A 20,247-nucleotide genomic window follows, 5' to 3' on the forward strand; every position below is an offset into this window, starting at 1 on the left:
AAATACGAGAAAAATATCTACATGTTTGTGCAATGTGCCTTAGAGCATATTACAGATTTGTCAGACCTTTTTAAATATGGCATTGGGAATAGATTGAACTAAGGGGTGGGATCTAAAATGTCTGTATGGGACATCTGAGAATAAGCAGGGTAAAAACAGTCTGGTCACAGAAATTTTAAGTACACTTAAAAATAAGCCCTCATTCCGTCTTTCTGTATTTCTCTTTACACCAGGAAATTTAACTTGGGAGCACAGACACTCTCTGACATTTTGAAATGTAATCCCAAACGAGATCCCTGTCAGAAATGCAGCCCCATGAAAATAATGAGATCCAATCAAATGCAAAAGGTGTGACCTAAAATATCAACTATGCTATGAACTCTGTTGGAGAGAATGCAGTAGGAAATAGCCATCAGACCTCAACTTGATAAGAGTAGCAGACAACAAGTAAGCAAAGGCATTGGATTGGAGAAACTAAGTGAAGGTGGTGTAATCAGAGGAGATTAAATGTGGTCAAGTGTGGAAAAACCCCAGGGACATTGCAACAGGGTTTCTGGAAGAGGGAATACAAATGAAAATTAAAAACATGATGAAACTTTTGATATACAGAAACACCTTAATGGCATTTTTATCTCAACAGTTTCAAGCAGTTTTCCTTAAAGAAAGCCTGAAGCATATGTCTGAAAAGTAAGTGCAAACATTTGAAAACATGAAAGGAAAATGGTAACTCTCCTGCAATATTGATCGGCTGGTCTGGACTGGGATTATTCCTGTGGGGAAATGAAGACGTGCTTCTTTTACATCCCTGGTCCAGAGCTAGTCTCCTTGGCAAAGATAAGCTGGTACTTCTGAGCTTCTACTTATCTCATCCTAAGGGAGACAACTGAAACAGGTCGCATGGATCACCCTGTAAAAACGTCAATATTATCTCCACTGGCCATATGGGAAGTGTGACAGAGGAGGTCAGCCTAAGATGACCATAATGTACAACTCAGAACTGAGGTAAGTTCAACCTCGCTCAAAGTAGCCATTGTTTTCATGTGTCATGAAACCCTTGCTGACTTGTCAAGAAATGCAAATGAATTTTCATGGGGACTCACCCTGAGGGTTATTGACCGTGGTGGTTTCTGAGGGGGATCTTCGTGAAGCCTGTCTCCCAAAGATGCCAGAACACGCTTCCGGTGGCCAATCAAGCTAATTTTTAAGACCTGAAATAATATCAAAAACACATCATTAAAAGAGCACATGGCAACCATTACATGAAGGTCCATTCAGATTGAAGCCATTTTCTCTTTAAACCTTTTAACAAGTTAGTCCTCTAGACAGGCTGAGCAGACAGGGAACTGTGTGAGGCAAACAACCAGCAGAGAAAATGAGAGGTGAGATCAGAGGAAAAACACTGTAAAATGAAGGAAGAAACTAGAGCATGTATAGGTATGGAAAACTAAAAAAAAACCCAGACTCAAACATAAGTGAAGAGGAAACAAAAATGAAATGAAGAGAAGGCAGAAGAGAAGGAAGAAAAAAAAGGGAAGGGGATGAGAAGGAGAAGGAAAGGTGAAGGAAATGCAAAGGTGCATACAAACAGTGAGTGATGGGGTTTAAAGTGATTCATGGGATGGATGACAACAAAAGTGAGAAACAGCCAGTGAATGCTTAGAGGAGGCAAGAAGGGAAAATAGGAATTGTATGATGAGTAAATGTTACCACTTTTAAATCTATTCACCATGACTTTCACAGCATTGCTAGGGAAGGGTTAAAACTGCAAGATTTGGCAGAGGAGGAGCAAATAGTTTCTCTCAAAGTGACCTTGCAGCTGGGAATGCTAAAATTGTTGGTGTGGGAAAACTCCATTTATTATGCCTAATGTTGATCATCCTCTGTCTGTTTTGAGAAGTGGAAGTCCTGCGGAGAGGTAACACACTCTCACAGACATGGGGGAAGCCTTGTGTTATAAAGAGGCAGGAGGCCTCCCCTCTCCTGCCAGCTAGAGTGGAACCATGCCCCTGTCCCTCTGTCACCTGGTGTGGTGAGCAAGGTAGTGAAATAAATCTACCCTATGCATTTCAGCTGTGGTTTGAGGTTACCTTGGTTACCTGTATGTGTAGATTCACACATACAGGTAATCTCCAAATATCTCATACATTTTGGGTTACCATGTAGATCATCCTCGTGTAAGAAACACTGGTTGGACAAACTTTACCCTGGAGTTCTATTACTTTTTTTTTTATTTTTTTTTTTTTATTTTTTTTTAAACTCAGATGCAAACTCTCTGTTGCACAGAAATGTGTCCATCAGTGGATATGTTCACACACCTCATGCTTGTCCAACGCTGCCAAAAAGTTGCCCCAAATTTACAGCAACTACTCCTCATTTGTATTTCTCTGTGTCCTTGACTTGTACAAAACCACCACTGCTCTCAGGAAAAAAGGGAGAGCAGAGGCAGCAAGTTGGAAATTTTAAGTATTAGTGGGGAAAATAACATACTTCAGTGCTATTCTTTAATAGCTACAATGACTGTAGTGTAGAGCTTATAGCAAGCAGCACTAATTGTAGCAAAAGCCTCTGCTCTGCAAACAGCAGTGTCCTTACATAACTCCTCCAGACTGTACATGTGATTTCATACTCCAGAGCTGCCTCCATTCCCTCTCAGAAAACAGTACTTTCCACTATATATAGGACCACTGTGTGTCAACACCCTTCAGTTGAGAGGAAGTTCTCGCTCAACCTAGCAAAAGTAATAGTCCCCAAAAAAACCTGGAAATGCCACATCTTAAATGAACAACTATCTCAGCTGAAGTGGTAGCACTAAGAGCTACAATTCATGAGAACAAACAAAACTCAAATCCCAGCAACTCCCCTGCTACATCTCTTAGATCCAGTATCTCAAAATATGGTACAGCAACATGCTGTCATTATTCTGGTATCCATGCCTATCCATCCATTATCCTGCCTGTCCATGCACACATGAATCTGTCCACGTTTCCTCTGTTAGATGTCTCTGTGCTGTCTGATACTGTTGAACATCAATAACCTCTTTTCTGCCTGCATCTCCAAAGCGATGGGCTATGACATGAAGCAGATGGAGGCCTTCCTCTGAGAGGCAGCTTACAGGGGTGTTGCAGACCCTGCAGCTCAGCAGCGGACACGAGCTGCGGTCCCACAAACCACCCTGCTATGTGCTATCCTTTCAGTCTAAATCTAGAGAAGCACGAGTGAAGCTGAGATAATGCAGCACACAGAGAAATGCCTGAGGCGTGCAGGAGACTTAGTTATGTATTCAGTTTACACTGAGTGTTAAACAAAAGGGTGCACAGTTTATCTCTGTATTTAACTATGTGAAACACGTGAATGAACTACAGCTGCTTTAAGCATTACTCAAGTAATGCACTTCAGTGAACTTGCTTCTTTCATAATGCTTCCTCATCAACAAGACCATTTATCCAGAGATTTTTAAGCCAAGCTAAAGTTCTTTGGGTTGTTTCAAGGTCCTCAGCACTCTCACTGCCTTATCAGCTATATCAAACCACCAAAAGCAATTCTCTTTGACTTCACAGAGCTGTTGAACAACAGGAGGGAAAAGGACATGACTCTTGAGGGACTGCACACATAAGAGATCAGCAGATGGGTCTCAATGACTAAATTATTTCAAAAACTGTTCTCAATGTGAAAGTAATACAAATCTTTAAACACCATAGGCTTACTCCACATTTTGTTTTTCTGTTATAATGGTGGTCGCCCCAAATGTGAATGGGAGGGAATTAACGATGCAACCTACAGAAACATATGGTTCTCAGGCAACAGGCAGCTGCATCCCAGTCTCATCTGGAGCACACAATTGAAGACAGCTCTATTCTTATGGAAATGACTCCCTAGCAATTTTCTTACTTGGAAAGCCTGTTTCCACCCTTAAAAATGTAAAATACTGTTTTCTGAAACATTTCTGTATTTAAGTTATGAGGGTTTAACAAACATCCTGAAACTCTGGAAACTCGTCCTGTGATGGATTATCCTTGAGAGTATTTATCAAAAATGTCAAATATCACAAATATAGTGTGGTCAAGTGTGTGGAATGGTACAGTTGCCTAAAGCAATACCATAGAAACGTGTTAATGTTGAAAGTCTTGTACTTAAACAGCCCACAAGTTAGCTTTCCTGGTATACAATTTCTATAAATCAGGTAACAGTGAATGCCATAACACTGAACTAACACTGAATAAGGACAGTCAATAGAGTGCACCTAAGTGTCATGCAGTGATGCATTTTGTCAAATGGCTTGTAGCCCACTTACTACACAACAATGAAATGAGTTTTGCAGTGTGGCTGCAGTAATCAGCAACAACATGTCGTCAAACTGTTCAGAGCAGCTCAAGGCCCTCCAGAGCATTTTATTTCATTACTGGGACAAAAGGAAAAAAACAAAGCACGCACATGACATGTTTCTTTCCACACTGACAGCAGGATAACTCAGATAAAAATGATACTACCCAATTTAATGTATTTTATGTTACAATACATAAGAAATAAATTAAAAAAAAAAAAAGAGAATGGGGCAAATTATTCATCCAAAGCACTGATACATCCACAAAAAATTTAATCTTATTTTCACTTCTGTACTCTGCATACAAAATGAAACTCCACTAGGAAATGTAAGCAATCCACAAATATAACCAATGTAGCACTGCATTTAGATCTCTGGCTTAGTTGACAGATGTTTCAAAAGACACATGTAGCCCAATAACTCCCTGATGACTGTGTATGTGCAAATGCTGGAATTAACAAGTTTTTCCACCTAAAAATGAGCATTATTTCTGCAATATTCTTCTGCCAGAACTTTTCTCTAATTGAATAACAATATTCAATACTGTATGATTCTACTTTTTTTTTTTTTTAAATTTTCCAGAATACTACAAAGATTATTGAAATTCAAGACACTTATTCTCCTTCTTTTGGAATAATTTGAAAAATTTTTGTATGGGCTAAAATTAGGATCATAATAGCACAAGAGGTCTGGACTAAATATGTAGCAGCAGTTGGACACTAGGAAACAGCTACAAAGTATAAAATTAAAGAGTGATCAGGACTGCGCTAGTGATTCTCTGGTAGCAGCATCAGACACCAGAATTCAAGAAAAAATGTTAAATGCAAGCCAAAAAGTATAATCTTCTCATTTCTGCAAGGAAACAGCCCAAAACACTTCCTAAAATCAATATTAATAACCATTTCACTACCGGTCATATTGGAATAAACTCCAAGCTATCTGGAATTACAGATGAAGAGATACATTTGATTATTACCCCTCTCCTGCCACAACACTGCCCCACAGGGCTAATCCTACAACATGGCAGGGCCCAGAATACCCAGGAAGTGAACCCAGATCAACCGCACAGCTCACCTGACCAACGGGATTGGTTTAATTAAAGATTTGAAAAAGGATTACGCATACTTGTATAAATTTTCAGCATCAATTTTACAGATCCTATCCATAGACTTGCTGTCAGTGTTAACAGTTAAAACAAACATACAAACAAAACCCACCAAACAAACAAAAAAGGTGAAAAAAATCCATATTCTGCATACTGACCAAGATTACTTGGTGTAATAATTGGTATATTTTGAAAATGAAATAGGCCCAAGTCAGCTATGATACTTAAACTCAAAGAGGGCAGGTTTAGATTAGATAATAAAAATAAATTTTTTGCAGTGAGGGTAGTGAGGCACTGGAACAGGTTGCCCAGACAAGTTGTGGTTGTCCCATCCCTAGAAGTGCTCAAGGCCAGGCTGGATGGAACTCTGAGCAACCTGACCTAGTGGCAGGTGGCCCCCATGGCAAGGGGCTTGGAACTGGGTGCTCTTCAAGGTCCTCTCCAACCCAAACCACTCTGTGATTCTATGAATGCCCAGCGGCTTTACCAATACCAGACAAAGCCAAATCCAGACGAACCACATTAGACTTGTTGCATTTTTCACACGGAGATTCTTTATGCTCTTCCTCAGCACAAGGCAACAGAGAAGCACCAAAGCATCCTGCTGGTCAGAGGCTTGATGCAACTTCTCTGGTGCCCACAACTGCAGGGGACGGAAATGTTTATTATGCCTAGGAAGACACGTGTAAGAGACTTCTTATTTCATATCATAATGATTTAATATCATAAGGATATGAAATACACATCACAATTCTCTGGAATTAATTACCCAACTGGAAAGAGATGTCAGTTGTCTTGATGACATCATTTCTCAAAGGCCAATGGCTGTCTTGTAAGTCCCATTTCTATATGTTATCATGAGGAACTGATGTTTGTTTGGTCCCCTATCACTCAAATAAATAATTGAGATGCAGATTTCCATTTAATGGCATTAAGAAAGCAAAGGCCAAGAGTCTCCAAATAAAGTTTCCATTGCCACTGCAGGTCAGACTAAGGCAGGTGAGAATTTATTATTTTTTGTTGGGGTTCTCAGGACAGGCTTTGTCCTGACTTGGCCAGACAAGCCATTTTTGTCATTAAAGTCTTTTCCAAATTGGCTAATTTTTGTGCTTGTAATCAATAAACATTAATATTTCAGTGAAAAAAAAAAACCCAATTTAATATTTCCTTAAAAAAACGCAGGAAAATGCAGTGAAATAAGACCAGCCTGGAACTGATACCTGGCCACTTTGCTCCCTGAGGATGTGTCTCAGGCTACATGCTGGACTGTTTTCAAAAACAATTTTTAAATTAAAAAGTTAAATACATGGCCTCTTACGAAATAAGCCACAGTTCAATCATTTTACAAGCCTCAGATGTAATCACAAACATTACATATGTGCATTTTTGTCTCAAGCCTCCATAAATCAGCAATCCTAAAGATCTCTTATACATACAAACACCAAGATGTAACAAATGTAATCATTTGTTACAATAATGATTACCTATTCTAAGAGACAAGGCTGAAAATACTATTTATGTGAAAAATGGAAAGCACTAAGCAGGTCTGTACATAAAGGAAAACATTCAATTCTCACAGGAAGCAAGTAGAAAAAGTATTAGACAATTTGAAAGGCGGCACATATTCCCAAATTGTGTGCTAGAAGATAGACTGTTCCCTCCACTGAGGACTTGCATTTTCACCTCTGTGTTGAGCTAATGGTAGGTCCAGTTACTGGTTCAGATCAGATCTGAAGATTGTGTGGCCACAGAGACCAGAGTACTTACTCCTTGAGGTCTTCAGTGTTAATCACACAGCACTACAAGAGAGCAATTGCAATACCAATATGTTATCCCACAATATTTTGCAGGATTACTTGCACAGCAGATAAATTATAATTAAAGTTACTGGTACTATAACACATTTCATAATGAGCTAATAATTTATTTATCTATTTTTAATAGGCAATTATCAGCAAAGCACATTAATCTGTACACAAGCATGAAATACAGCTCATGTGATGAGAAATAAGAGATAAAATAAAAATCTCTACAGAAAATTTTAATAGCTCTAAAATTGATTCTTTTTTTTTCTGATTTTGACCCAGTTTCATTGCAGACTTAATTCCAGCAAAAGGAAAAAAACCCAAACATTCAAGCCCATTTAAAGAATGGGACATTTGTCTACTAAGTAAACGGCTTTTTTTTAATAACACAAAGTAATGAGAGTCTTTACAATATCAGAAGAAACAAACAGCCATTCACTGGATGGAGTAAAAATGCAGGCCACTCTAGCTCACAGTTGTAACCAAGGCTGTATGAAAAGTTAAGCTTTGCAATCTGTGAATAGTATCAGTTAATTATAAAGATATTAATATATTAGGATTGGAAATTGTTTACTTCTATATTATGCAATTATACAGCCTGTTAAAAATTGCAGCAAAAATTGTGAAAAACCTAAGATGGTGTTAAATATCTTCTACTACTAGACTTTAATGAAAGTCCCTCTATGTTTTTTTGCTTTTTTTTAAATCATCAGCACTCTTTAGACATGCAATGAGTGCAGAAAGACTGTCATCAACATACAGAAGGAAAACCCAAACCCTGGAGAGAAGAACCTGGCCTCAGGATCAGAATTAATGTCAAGAAATGCTATTCAGAACAGACTTGGCTTCTTGGTATGTTACCAGATGTATGCATGAAGACCTAATTACTTCTGCATCACAATTATTTCAGTTTTGTAAAAATATTTTTCTGTATTGTAAAACATTCACAATAAAAGCATTGATTCCACTCTTGAATATCTACTTCGAGTCAGATCTACGCTCGGAGGCTATGGCTTCATTCTGGCTGTGCTATCATAGAACCATACAAACACAGAAATCACTTATGTTGGGAAAGGCCCTTAATGTCACTGAGTCCAACCACAGAAGTAAAACTGCCAGGTCCAACACTAGACTATGTCCCTAAATGCCACATCTACACATCTTTTGAATATCTCCAGGAATGGTGACTCCACCACTTTCCTGGGCAGCCTGTACCAGTGCTTGACAATAGTTTTGGTGAAGAAACTTTTTCCTAATATCCAAACTAAACCTCCTCTGGTGCAGCTTGAGGTGATTTCCTTTTGTCCCATCATTTGTAACATGGGAGAAGAGGCCAATCCCCACCTGGTTACAGCCTCCTTTCAGGTGGTTGTAGACAACAATAAGGCCCCCTGAGCCTCCTCTTCTTCAGGCTGAACACTCCCAGCTCCCCCAGCTGCTCCTCATCAGACTTGTGCTCCAGCCCCTTCCCAAGCTCCACTGTCCTACTCTGGGCATACTCCAGCATGCTATGGAGCAGTTCATAGGGGACATCCAGCAATCCAAAATATACTTATCCCTTACAGCAGTATATATCCCTGAGTCACAAACATGACAATGCATTATTGTTCTACTGCTAACATTAACATTTACCCACTTTTTAAGTGGAAAAGTTATGAAAGTATCATCATGACAAAATCTGAAAAGTGTTTGTAGGCTTTGATACAAGAGTGATCACTGCTAACGTCAGTACTCTACTACTGTGGACTGACAGCATGATGCTGAGGCCACAACCCATCCCCATTCACTGCCAAAATACAGGTGCATTGTCCTATAAATCTCATGAAAACTGCGTGGAACTGCTTCCTTAGAAGAAAGATCTGCAGAAAGAAATGCAGACCTGGGAGGTGGGCAAGGAGCAGCTCCCTGTATGGCCAGCTCCTGATCTCCTTTCGTTCCTTGATCACAGAAACACCAACATAGGCACAAGTAAATGGACTGGAAAGTACAGGCATGGATAGAGGAAAGAAGAAGGGGTGCAAATCTCATTTTCAGCAGTTGCTTGTGCTTATAGCAGCACGCGCCAAACACAAGATGAACCCACTACAGGGAAACTACGGCTACTTTCACAATGGACCACCCAACAGAGGAGGGTAACTAGGATAAAATAAGTCTGTAAAGAGCCATAAGGCAAATGCCTTAACAGAAACCATGGTCTTTAAGCCGATGCCTTTTAGTACGCAGCAGCTCTTGTCTTAACAGTTATCAGTGTGAACTCACCCAACTGCAGATCGGCTGATTAGCCTCAGCCATACCACTGTCATTGACAGTGTTTGGCACACTGAAGGAAGAACACATTTTGTGACATGCTGGTAATGGCAGTTTTGACTTGGTTTTTGGGCACTATGTGTTATGCCATCCAGGAATGTCACCACTATCAAGATCTTAATTTCATTAATTTACAGGAAATATGTGCAAAAAGATATGACATGATGTAAAGAGGATCCTCAATTATCACTCTACTTGCACTGCAGCAACAGCCGGCTCACCAGTTTCATCACTTTTCTTTCAGCAAGGAATACCCCTAGAAGAATAAACTTTGAATAACTGATAAACTCAGTTTAGGTTATGTTGTGACATACAACCTTAGCGCAAAAATAATTAATTTTAAAAATTCCCCATCTAATTATTTTTTCCGACATATTTTACTATCTTTGTCTGCAATCTTTGTTCATTAAACAATTACTGAATTAAATGCCAGCCGCTCTTCCCAACTTTCACACTCCCATCCACCTTCATCAGCTTCACCCTTTAACATCAAACATAAGAAGCCACTGCATACATAAAAGCTACCAATCCATCTCAACTCCAGCTAAAGTTATCTACTGTTTTCTTTCAGGTAGTATGATTGATCAGCCTACTTTAAATAAATTAAGAGAAATTTTGACTAATCTACATTCAGTTTGGATTGTGATGCTGCTTGCCAAATTCTTAACCCCAAATCTTGTACACTTTCCAAATATATGATATGGCTTTGAAAAAACTATTAGTTCTCCCTTATATCCTGGCTTTGTTCGTATCTGTCACAATGGTATCAATGATAGTCCTTATCTTAAAAAAGGCAATGGCCACCATGGCAGAGCATAATCGTACATCATAGGAAGAGCCAGCATCATCCTGTACTTTGACTCTTAATCTGTGAGGAGGAAGCACCGTGGGTGGGAAAGAACAGGCTTTACAAGCCCAGCAGGATGGCTGGATTAACTCTGCCAGGGGCAGTAAGGGGACAGCAAAAGCATTTCTCAAAATATCTTCTTTCATGCTTTGAGGTAAGAGCAGGAAGGAATACCATCAAAAAGTGGGGTTACAAAAGGATACAAATAAAGTGGCAAAAATATTAATTCGTCAATAGCTCAAGTAAATTCTTCCCATGTGTCTCTGAGCAACACAACGAATTCCAGCAGAAAAGATTATTGCCTGCGTGATTGGAGAGAGACTGAAACCACAAGGCAGTTTAGATCTTACACGTCTTCTTATGCAGATTCCTTCATTAAACATTCAACATTAGTCTGGCTTAAGGAAGAAACATTTTTGTACATAACCAAATTAGAACAAAGCAAGCTGTACTGAAGAGCACTCCAAACATGAGCCTGATTTTGTACTATAGTTAAAAAAAAGATAAACCAAACCTCTTTTTAACAGTGAAAACCGGCAAAGTTTTGGTAATCTCAAACTTCATGTCCTTAAAGTTATTTTATAAATGAAAAAGAATATAGATGTATGTTTCTGAATCCACAGTTTGGGCAGATCCATTATTAATGAAGCATTCTGGCAAAACCCACCAGTGAATGGGTTGTCATGGGAAAGGCTTTCTTGCTACAAATTCTATTTGAATTTTCTCAGTGAGAAGGGCTGTACAGAACAGACTTCTCATACAGGGTAATGTAGCATGTCTTCTACAACTCTACTCTTTCACCTTTTTCTCTTCAGCCCTATCAAAAGTTCCTGCAAAAGGAAGGTTCTCTTCAAAGGGACAATAAACCTCATCTCTGTGTCCCAGGCTTTGATTTTCTTGTTCTTTATCTTAACCACATCCAAACCATACAATGAAGTCAAAAGAAGGAAAAACCTTCTTTTCCAAGGATTCCATTCCTCACTTTCCCCATCAGTAGCAGTAACACCAGCAGGTCCTTATTTTGCAGAGTGTTACATGAGGGGATATTAAGACCTCCGTGAAACCAAAATGCCTCATCAAAACTGCGGGTTCAGCTAACTGCAGAATAGTTGTCCCATGCTGAAAGAAGTCAGACACCCTGAATCTCATCTACAATGATTTCCAAACCACAGTGAATGTTGTCAAGAATCTCTCCAATCTCTGGTCATTTCTTTTTATAATTCTAAATATTGTAATAGAGCAAATATCTTGGCAGTGCTAGCTTAAACTTAGCACCGTTAGCTTAACAGTTGGGCTCGATCATCTTAGAGGTCTTTTCCTACCTAAATGACCCTATGATTATAAATATCCTTAACCTAACAATTAACCCATCTGATTACTGAATTATGGTTTTTGTTAATATTTAACCTAAATGGTCACTTCTATATCTCTTGTTCTGTCCTCACTGATTTCTGAAAAGAATTCATCATTATGAACAGTTTTACTTCTCCAAGTCATTTATTGTAACATACATACAATTTTTCAAAACTCTCCTGCCAAGAATGTAAATTTGTTTTGTTTTCCTAGTTTGCTTTAAGTGGACATAAAGGATACAGTATATAAACACATTATCCCAAGGGAAATATAAAGGGAACCGTGCTAGAGGACAGAAATCTACAAGTTTTTATACACACTCCACTTGCTACTATGCACAATATTCGTACATCACTGTCCCTTTTTTGTGTTCTGTTGTTGACTGATGTTCAGTCAAATACCCAGTAGCTCTAGTCCTCCTGCCCAAATTATTCCCCCGTAATGCTGTTCAGTGATATACTCAGAGCTCATTACGGTCTCATGTGATCTGTACTTTCAAAATATATCACTTTCACATTTCTTCAATTAAATCTTATATAACTGATTCAGCCCATTTATGCATTACGAAGATAATATTCTATTTTAATCCTATTTTACAAATATTACTACAATGTTAAATAATCACCTTTCAGATCAGAAATAATTCCATGAAAACCCACATTTGTTTGGGATGACAAGTTTTGCTACAGCAAAAAAAGAGATTAGTTTACATGCACATTTATATCTCTTAATTTATAGTATTAGGTATAATAGCCAGAGGCATTATTGTGAAGCCAATTAAGTTTCTATACAATCTTGTCACAAATGGGCACTACAGTACAGATCACATTAACTCACTATAATATAAGAAATCCTGTCATGAGCATTTTACACCAAATCACCACATGAACTGTGATTAATAATGAATCAGAAGAGTAGATTTATATGAATAACAAGCAAAGAGAAAAAAACCCCCCTCTTATTATGGACAATTAGATGATAAATTAATCTACATATCTGCTATGTTCTAATATGCAGCTACCTGGGGTATCTTCACATGACTTACTTAAAATGTATTTCTCAGTTGTACTAGAGAATTAAATAGCATTTTGGCTTTTCAAATTAATCAGTAATCCTAAATTTAGTCACCCTTAAGTATAGTTTTAGAAAGTCTACTATTCAAGCATACATCCCATTTTGTGGGTTTTATAATTCTTCCTGTATTTGTGGTCCAAATCTGAATCCAGAAAACTGTAAGCCTTTTCTCATTTTAAGAATCCTGACATTTCAACTTACTTGTTTCTGCTGTAATAAGAACCTTTGAATCATAAAATATTTTCCATTCATATTTTGTGTCCATATTTTCCTCTCAAACAGATTTTTCACAGGTATTCAACTGCACAAGTAAACCAAATTTCTGAACAGAATTGTAAGGAAATAACTGTATTGAATTTAAAATATGCTTTCGAAATGTTATATTATATTTCTGCATTAAAACCCACAGGTTTACTTAGTGTTGGGAAATTTCTTAATTTTCAGGAACTTTTTCTGTGTTTCACCCTAAACTTGGTCCAGTGCTCTTTCATGAATGGACACCGACCACAAGGAATTTACCTAGCGCTGATGTTCCCACTGAGCCCTGGGAGCCAGGTGCCCTCCCTGGCTCCGGGCCCAAAGGACAGAACAGGCACAAGAATGTTGCAGGCAGTTTTTTGCCATCAAAGCATGGCATGGATGGACAGGAAAAAATAATCCAGATTCTTCACACTTGAAGAAAAAGAATTAGATGAAAAAATTAGCAAAACATTTTAAAATCATAGAATCACAGAAGAAGCTGAAGTTGGAAGGGACCCACCAGGGTCATCAAGTCCAGCTACTGGCCCTGCACAGGGTCATCTCCAAGAGTCACACCATGTGCATCGTGAGAGCATCGTGCAAACGCTCCTTGAGCTCTGTCAGGCTTGGTGTGACCACTTCCCTGTGGAGTCTGTCCAAACACCCTCTGGGTGAAAAGAAAACACTGAATGTACCGGCTCTTCAGAATTGCTCAGGATATGAAAATATGTATTTCCGTTTGGAAAACAGGGAGTGGAGCACAGTGCACTAACTAGCTCCCTGAAATTTCAAGATGGTTTCCAGACAGCAATTCGCTGGCAGACCCTCCTGGGGACTGACACAGAAGGTCCAGTTCCAAACCAGGATGTTGGTAGGCTTAGGGATGGAGGAGTTTGAAGCACAGTGGAATGCTATAGTGCACAATTTTTCCTACCACCAGCCCAGTGTGCCCTTCCTGCTTGGAGGTGCTTCGCTGCCATCCTGCAGCTCCACTGCTGCAAACAGGGTCATGCTGAATGCACTGCTGCATGCTTCATCTCTGGCTCTATCAGTGAATGCTCTCATCTTCAGAGAGAGCTAGGACTGCGGAACATAGCAATCTACATCTGTCTTACAGACCAGCGGTAAATATGACCTTGTATAGACCAGGGATTCTTCCACATCCATGCTCAGAGAAAGCAAACAAATGACAAAACACCATGCGCAAATCATAAATGAAAAGATGGTGAGAGACACCACGAGTTACAATTAAGTACTAACTGTACAAGGAATTATATCTGTTGAGAGCTTAAAATGCAAATGTTAACTTTTGTTAATCTGCTCCTTAACTGCAGATACAACCAACGCAGGCTCCTGAAATAATAAAGCAAAATGAGAATTTGGAACCTACAAGAGATAAAATGAGTGCTGGAATTTTAAGAGGATGAATAACATGAGAGAAGAATAGGAAGACCAGAAAATGGGTCATTATAGTAATTAGATGAGAAACAGCTAACAGAAGGACTAACATTTTGCAATAAAATTAAAAAGCAGCTATTTGAAGGATATCAGTAGGTGACATCAGAAGGCATTAGTGATAACCATAGTAGATTATTTTATCTGTCTCTTCTGGCTGTTCAGGTAACTTTCCTATTTTCTTTGCAAATTCAACTTCCTTCCCTCTCTGACAACCTCCTCCCTCTCTCCACATCTTATTTTCAGCTCAAGAAACCCCACATTCCTTTTCCCCTGCAGCTTTCCTTTAGGTCCCCTTCATTTCTTTACCACCCATCACTCACCACCCAGCTCAGTAATTTATTGCACTGCAGAGGTGACAGGGAGAAACAACAACAAAAGAATGAGCAAAAACTGCCGACCAATGAATAAGGCAAAAAGTCCACAGAAAAACAGAGAGGAAGCAGTTGGATTAATAATAAAATCAGGTTTGATTTAATGGCATCTGCTCTCCTCCATAAACAGTGAAATAACCATGTAATGAACATTTTTAATGTATGTTTAACGTCTATTATATACGCCATTTACAGGATAACCACTCAGGGTTGCAGAAAAAGACCACCTCATTCTTCAGCAATCTCTGTCCTTATTTTGCAGCTCTAGTGTAAATGTAGAAGAAAGGATGACAGGTGTCCTTGTCCCTGATAAGTCACAGTTGTACTAATTACCAAAGAAGAGGAACAGCCTTGCACTTAAGGGGTCGAAGCTGCGACTCATAAAGGTAAATGTGATAAAAGGGGTGGGTTGTCCTCCAGGGGAGGGCTTGGAGGAAGAGGACCTTGAGCAGGTAGAGGTAGCCCTGAGGAAGAAGGGACCCAGAGAAACACAAAGAAGAATAAAACAAGGAATTTAGTTGTTGCCGTAAAAGATCTGCTGTGAGGTCAGTCTGGGTCTGATGGAGTTAGAGCCGGCTGTTGGAGCCTGCAGTCACAGTCGAGCTAGGTAAAAGCCTGCAGTCAGAGGTGGCAAGGAAACACTTGCAGTCATATTCCAGCAGGAAATAACCAGCAGCTAGAGTCTGCAGTTGGACCTTACAGTAGGAGCTTGCTGTAGTCAGAGACAGGATAGCTAAGCTGTAAAGAATAAACTGGGACCCTTTTCACGTTGTTAAATGAGAGTCTTGTCTCATTTCTACTCCTCTACTGAGAGGTCTGCTGTAACACTCTAGGATACCATGGAAATGAAAAGAACAAGCACCCACATATGTTTCTATCCTTTCATGGTCTGTGCAGTTTTGTGTATAAGTGGTGCTGCAAGGAGAACTGCAACCACCTCCCCTCATCAGCTGTGATCTAGGATGACTGAGTTTTGACTGAGTTTACTACCACACATAGTATGATTGCCTAATTCTTTATTGAGATAAAACATACAGAGAACACAATGTTTTACCAATAGGAAGCATTTTGCAGAAGGGCTGGCTATTCAAAAACATTTTGAGGAAAGAACTGATTTTGTGAATGTGGGCTCCTGCCATGAATTATTATTTGTATAAAGTTGTGCGTCTAAGTTTCAGTTATTTAAAATCCCATTAAATCTCACCAGGATATATTTTCTTACTGTCTAAACCAAAAATTTTTACTGTGCCATGATACAGGAAATACCTAGAAAATATAAAAATTTACTCTTGTTTGTTATCATTGTATCATTTTGATAAAAAATTTCATAAGCCCCCAGGAATAGGCATGTATGTTAAAATCATCTAAGGTCATCTTTAATACTTTACAAGCTTCAGTGGTTCAGAATTTAATTTTTTTAACAGAATATGGCATGTGTTTGTATCAGCAAGTTTCATCCTCCATTATCCATCTCCCTCCTACACCTTTCTAGTATAAAAACTCCTGTTTGCTGACAGAATACTAATTTGGCTTCATTTAAATGCTAAAGCAATATAGTCCAGCTATCTCATTTAAAACATGTGTAAAGCTGTGAAAAAATTGACAAGCACAATGAAGAGTGTCTACCGTAAGATTTGCATGGAACTATTTTTCAATAGGTGCTAAGAAGCCAAAAGCTTGTCCTAGCCATCTTTTTTTACCCCCACACATATCTTTTAAAATCAGGGAAGGGAAAAGAGCAATATTTCCCTCACAGCTCACCACTTCATATGACCTGTTAAGATTAAAGGCCAGGTGATGTATATGCAGAATATATATATATATATAAATATTTTATATATGTGTGTATTTCTCTTTGTGCAAGGGCAGCCACTTATTCTTTAAAGTTCAACCACATTTTTATTCTGCATGTGTGATAAGAAAAAGTACATTAACAAAGCCTGCATCAAAAATAAATCCAGGGCAGGAAGATTTTCCATATAGGAAGAGTACAAAAACTCTAAATACAGAGCACTGTATGAACAAGACCTGGGCTGGTATCCCTCAGAGATACCTTTCAGTGACCTGTATTGACAAATCTCTCCGACCACTCTCCTCATAAAGGCATAGTTTTATGGCATAAAATGGAAAGTATAATGAATCTTGCATTGGCATGATTCATTGAGATGATTCCAAACACTTGGTGTGCAAGTATGTGGGGTTTAAATAAATACACCCACTCTTAAGTAAAAATGCATGATGTGTGTTACCATCTTTGTACACACACAGTGGCTAGAAAGCAGGAATGAAAAATGTGCAAGAGACCCCTCATACTATTGCAGCAGAGCCAGCCACAACGAGCCTAAGAAACAGAGACCACCAAAGCCTGGATTGGAGTAGCACCAACATCCTCCAGGTCAGAGAAAACTGGGAGGTAAGCTTCATCTTTCTGGGGTACACAACCGAGGAATTACTCATTCAGATGTTCTCACAGAGGCTCACACAATCTATTTTAAGTTCAAAATCAAAGCAGCTTCCCCTACCCCAAACAAAAATGCAGACACAAGCTACTGTGCTAAAATGTTCCTCACAACAGCAGAGAAAGTACATGGACAAATGAGGTAGCAAAACCTGATAAAATTTACAACTGAGATTAAAATGAGATGAAAAATCCTTTTTCTCTCTAAAATCTCTAATTCCTGAAAAGTTAAAAAAGCTCCAGGGATTTATCAGCAGAAGAGTCACTAGTAAAAATATTTTCTTTCAGAGAGTAAATATAACCTTGGCTGTGCAGATTGCAGGAAGATAAGAACTGTTGTTGGACACATCTATATTTCTAGATATAATCATCTCATTTACCGTTCAGTATTTTAAAGAAACGAAAATGTGGAAGACCTGATTGCAGTTCTAAACCTGCTTTGTGCAACAAGACTAATGCAAGACTGACTTGAAGCTGACCTATATACTGAAAAATAGGATCTAAAATTAAATGGGAAAATGCACATCATTATTTTAACTTAGCTCATAGTTGCACAGCTACATCTCTGTGCAGCAAACTGAAAAGTTATCTATACACTGCAGATTATTATGCTGTCAGTGAATGCACATTTAAATAATTTTTGCTGTTAGTGGCATTGAATTTTTCATGCATTTTGAAGTTGGATAAATGGTTAAGAAAATAATTCATTAGGTGAGGCATTTCATTAACTTAAATATTAACAACAAAATCCTCCAAGAAGAATCAAAATGCCTTTGGGGGTTTTTTGCCCTTGCCTGTGGACCCATGGACTTTTTCCACAGCAGGAGAACCCATTGAGAAGCCTCCACAGCTTGCTGGAAGTACCAGGGTGCTGGACATCTGAGGCTGCAAAACCTACAATCCCTATAGAAACTGCTCATGTTTAGATCTGAGCTAACACTTTATCTTTTGCCTAGATTTACACTTATATTCTTGGTCTGAGGCGCCCTGTTCCCAAAGGAATCTTTGCTTTATAAGAATTTCTGAATATACACTGAATATCGGCTTGACACTGTTTAATAACAAAGCATACATGCACTAGAACTTTGAAAGCACTTAAAATATTTTCTAAAAGTTTATCAATTACCTGCCTGCAATGATCTAATGCCAGTGAAAGATTCTCTTTCAAACAACAAGTATTGGTAACAAGGATAAGAACCTGGTTCTTGATGTCAATGTCAAAATACCATTGACTGGAATGAAGCCAGTGTCTTGCTTGGACATGCTGTACTCCAATAAAATAGAGATTACACTGCATTGCAGAACTGAAAAGGATGGGTAAAGTTAAAACGAAAGGCTAGAATGAAAGCTGACTGCAGAAAAATAGTATTTTCTTATTCAGCAGAATTACCCTATAAATATATTCAATCTTATAGCCGCTTATACTCAGAGGTAGAAAAACACCCTAGGATTACTTTTTAATTTCAGTTTCAGAGACGGCACAGTTATGGTGAGAGAAAGAAGATCCTGTATGTTGTCTTTAACTCTTGTGATTTCATCACAAGTCTCAACAAAGTCTATCTTCTTCTCAAAATCACAAACTTTTGAACCTCAGCTTTTGTTAGGAAGACAAATGCATAAGTTCCATGACTGCATAGGCAGTTTTGAACTATGGCTTATTTTTTTCCTATAATATTTCAAGCCCTGAGGTTAAATAGTTTTTCATCATGTAAATAATCATTAATTAAAGGACAACTGGATTTTCAAATTCTACACACAGGAACAGTCTGCCCAAGCTGGGGCAGCCCTACAGTAAATTGCCACCTTATTACTGAATGAGGGCAAGAAAGAAGACCAATTTAGACTTTTAGGTAACACGCATATTCTAATTAAGAGAAACCTCTTATTTTCAAACTTGACAACTTTTTCTTTATGGTTCATAAGAAAAAATGAACAAGGCACTTTGTAACCCTTCCCCAAAGCTTCCGCTTTTCACAACACTGGGTTGTCAATGGAAGGAAGTAAAAGAAATTTACAGTCTCTGAGGGATGCAAAGAAAAGCTTGGACACAAGTGGAATCAAACTACAACCCCCAAAACTATATGCAAACGCAAGAGAAGTTGTATGATGGTATCTCTCCCTGACTGTGCTCTGTAAAGAGCTCTGTTCAGACTCAGGTGTAAAGGACACTGCTGTTAGTGTTAATCCCCTCCTGCCAGCCCACTGCTTCAGTGTGTAAAACTGAGGCAGATCTGAGAAAAGCTGGTGACAACCTGCAGTTCTGATGCGTTTCTCCCTTCTCTACAGGAACTTTACCCAGGCTGTCAGTGCTAAGAGCCACAGATAGCTCATCCCAGTCACAGCTTTAAAGATATGCTAGGATAAGATGCAGATGCTAGCAACTTTTACTAATAGCTGCTCTTGATGCTATATTGTCAACTCTCAACGTTTCCAGACTGCTTTGTTCACACCCACGTTTTATTACAGCAAAAGCTTACAAGGATCTTGGGTCTCAAGAAGAACGATACCCTTGGTGAAATGAAGAGAACTGGACGCATCCCATTTGGTAAGATTTGTCCTTGCATCTCAGGCATCCAGGACTTCTATCACTCCACGGTAAAGTGTAAGAGAAGACACAGGCCATCAGGATGAAATGGAAAAGGGCAGTAAGCTGAACATCAAATGAGTTTAGAACTGGAGTACAGGGTGCAAAGTACAAGTGCTCAGACATGGCCTCCTGCTTTACTAGATAAATAAGAATAGGGTAGAGCAAGGTGATTTGAGAAGAAAAATATGACACAGTATGTTTTATTTCACAGCATGCTAAAAAATGATTAAAGAAATGTGAAGAAGAATAAAAGACTTGTTTTTTGAGCTTTACTTTCAAACACAGCTATATAACAGAACTATTCTGATATGTGGCTGTATG

The 20,247-nt window shown here is 38.7% G+C and overlaps 1 protein-coding gene across 5 annotated transcripts in view; it reads right to left on the reverse strand.

The window, feature by feature from the left end:
• ANKS1B (ankyrin repeat and sterile alpha motif domain containing 1B) overlaps positions 1-20,247 on the reverse strand; it is a 413,998-nt gene that overhangs the window by 49,254 nt on the left and 344,497 nt on the right. For all 5 annotated transcript variants that reach the window (XM_066183438.1, XM_066183439.1, XM_066183437.1 and 2 more), the window contains one exon: positions 1,101-1,208. In XM_066183438.1, the coding sequence (XP_066039535.1) occupies positions 1,101-1,208 (108 nt within the window). The remainder of the gene's footprint in view (positions 1-1,100; positions 1,209-20,247) is intronic.

The sequence above is a fragment of the Chamaea fasciata genome, unplaced genomic scaffold (assembly GCF_029207755.1).
Source record: "Chamaea fasciata isolate MVZ Bird 193981 ecotype frontalis unplaced genomic scaffold, bChaFas1.0.hap1 SCAF_5, whole genome shotgun sequence".
Lineage (NCBI taxonomy): Eukaryota > Metazoa > Chordata > Aves > Passeriformes > Sylviidae > Chamaea > Chamaea fasciata.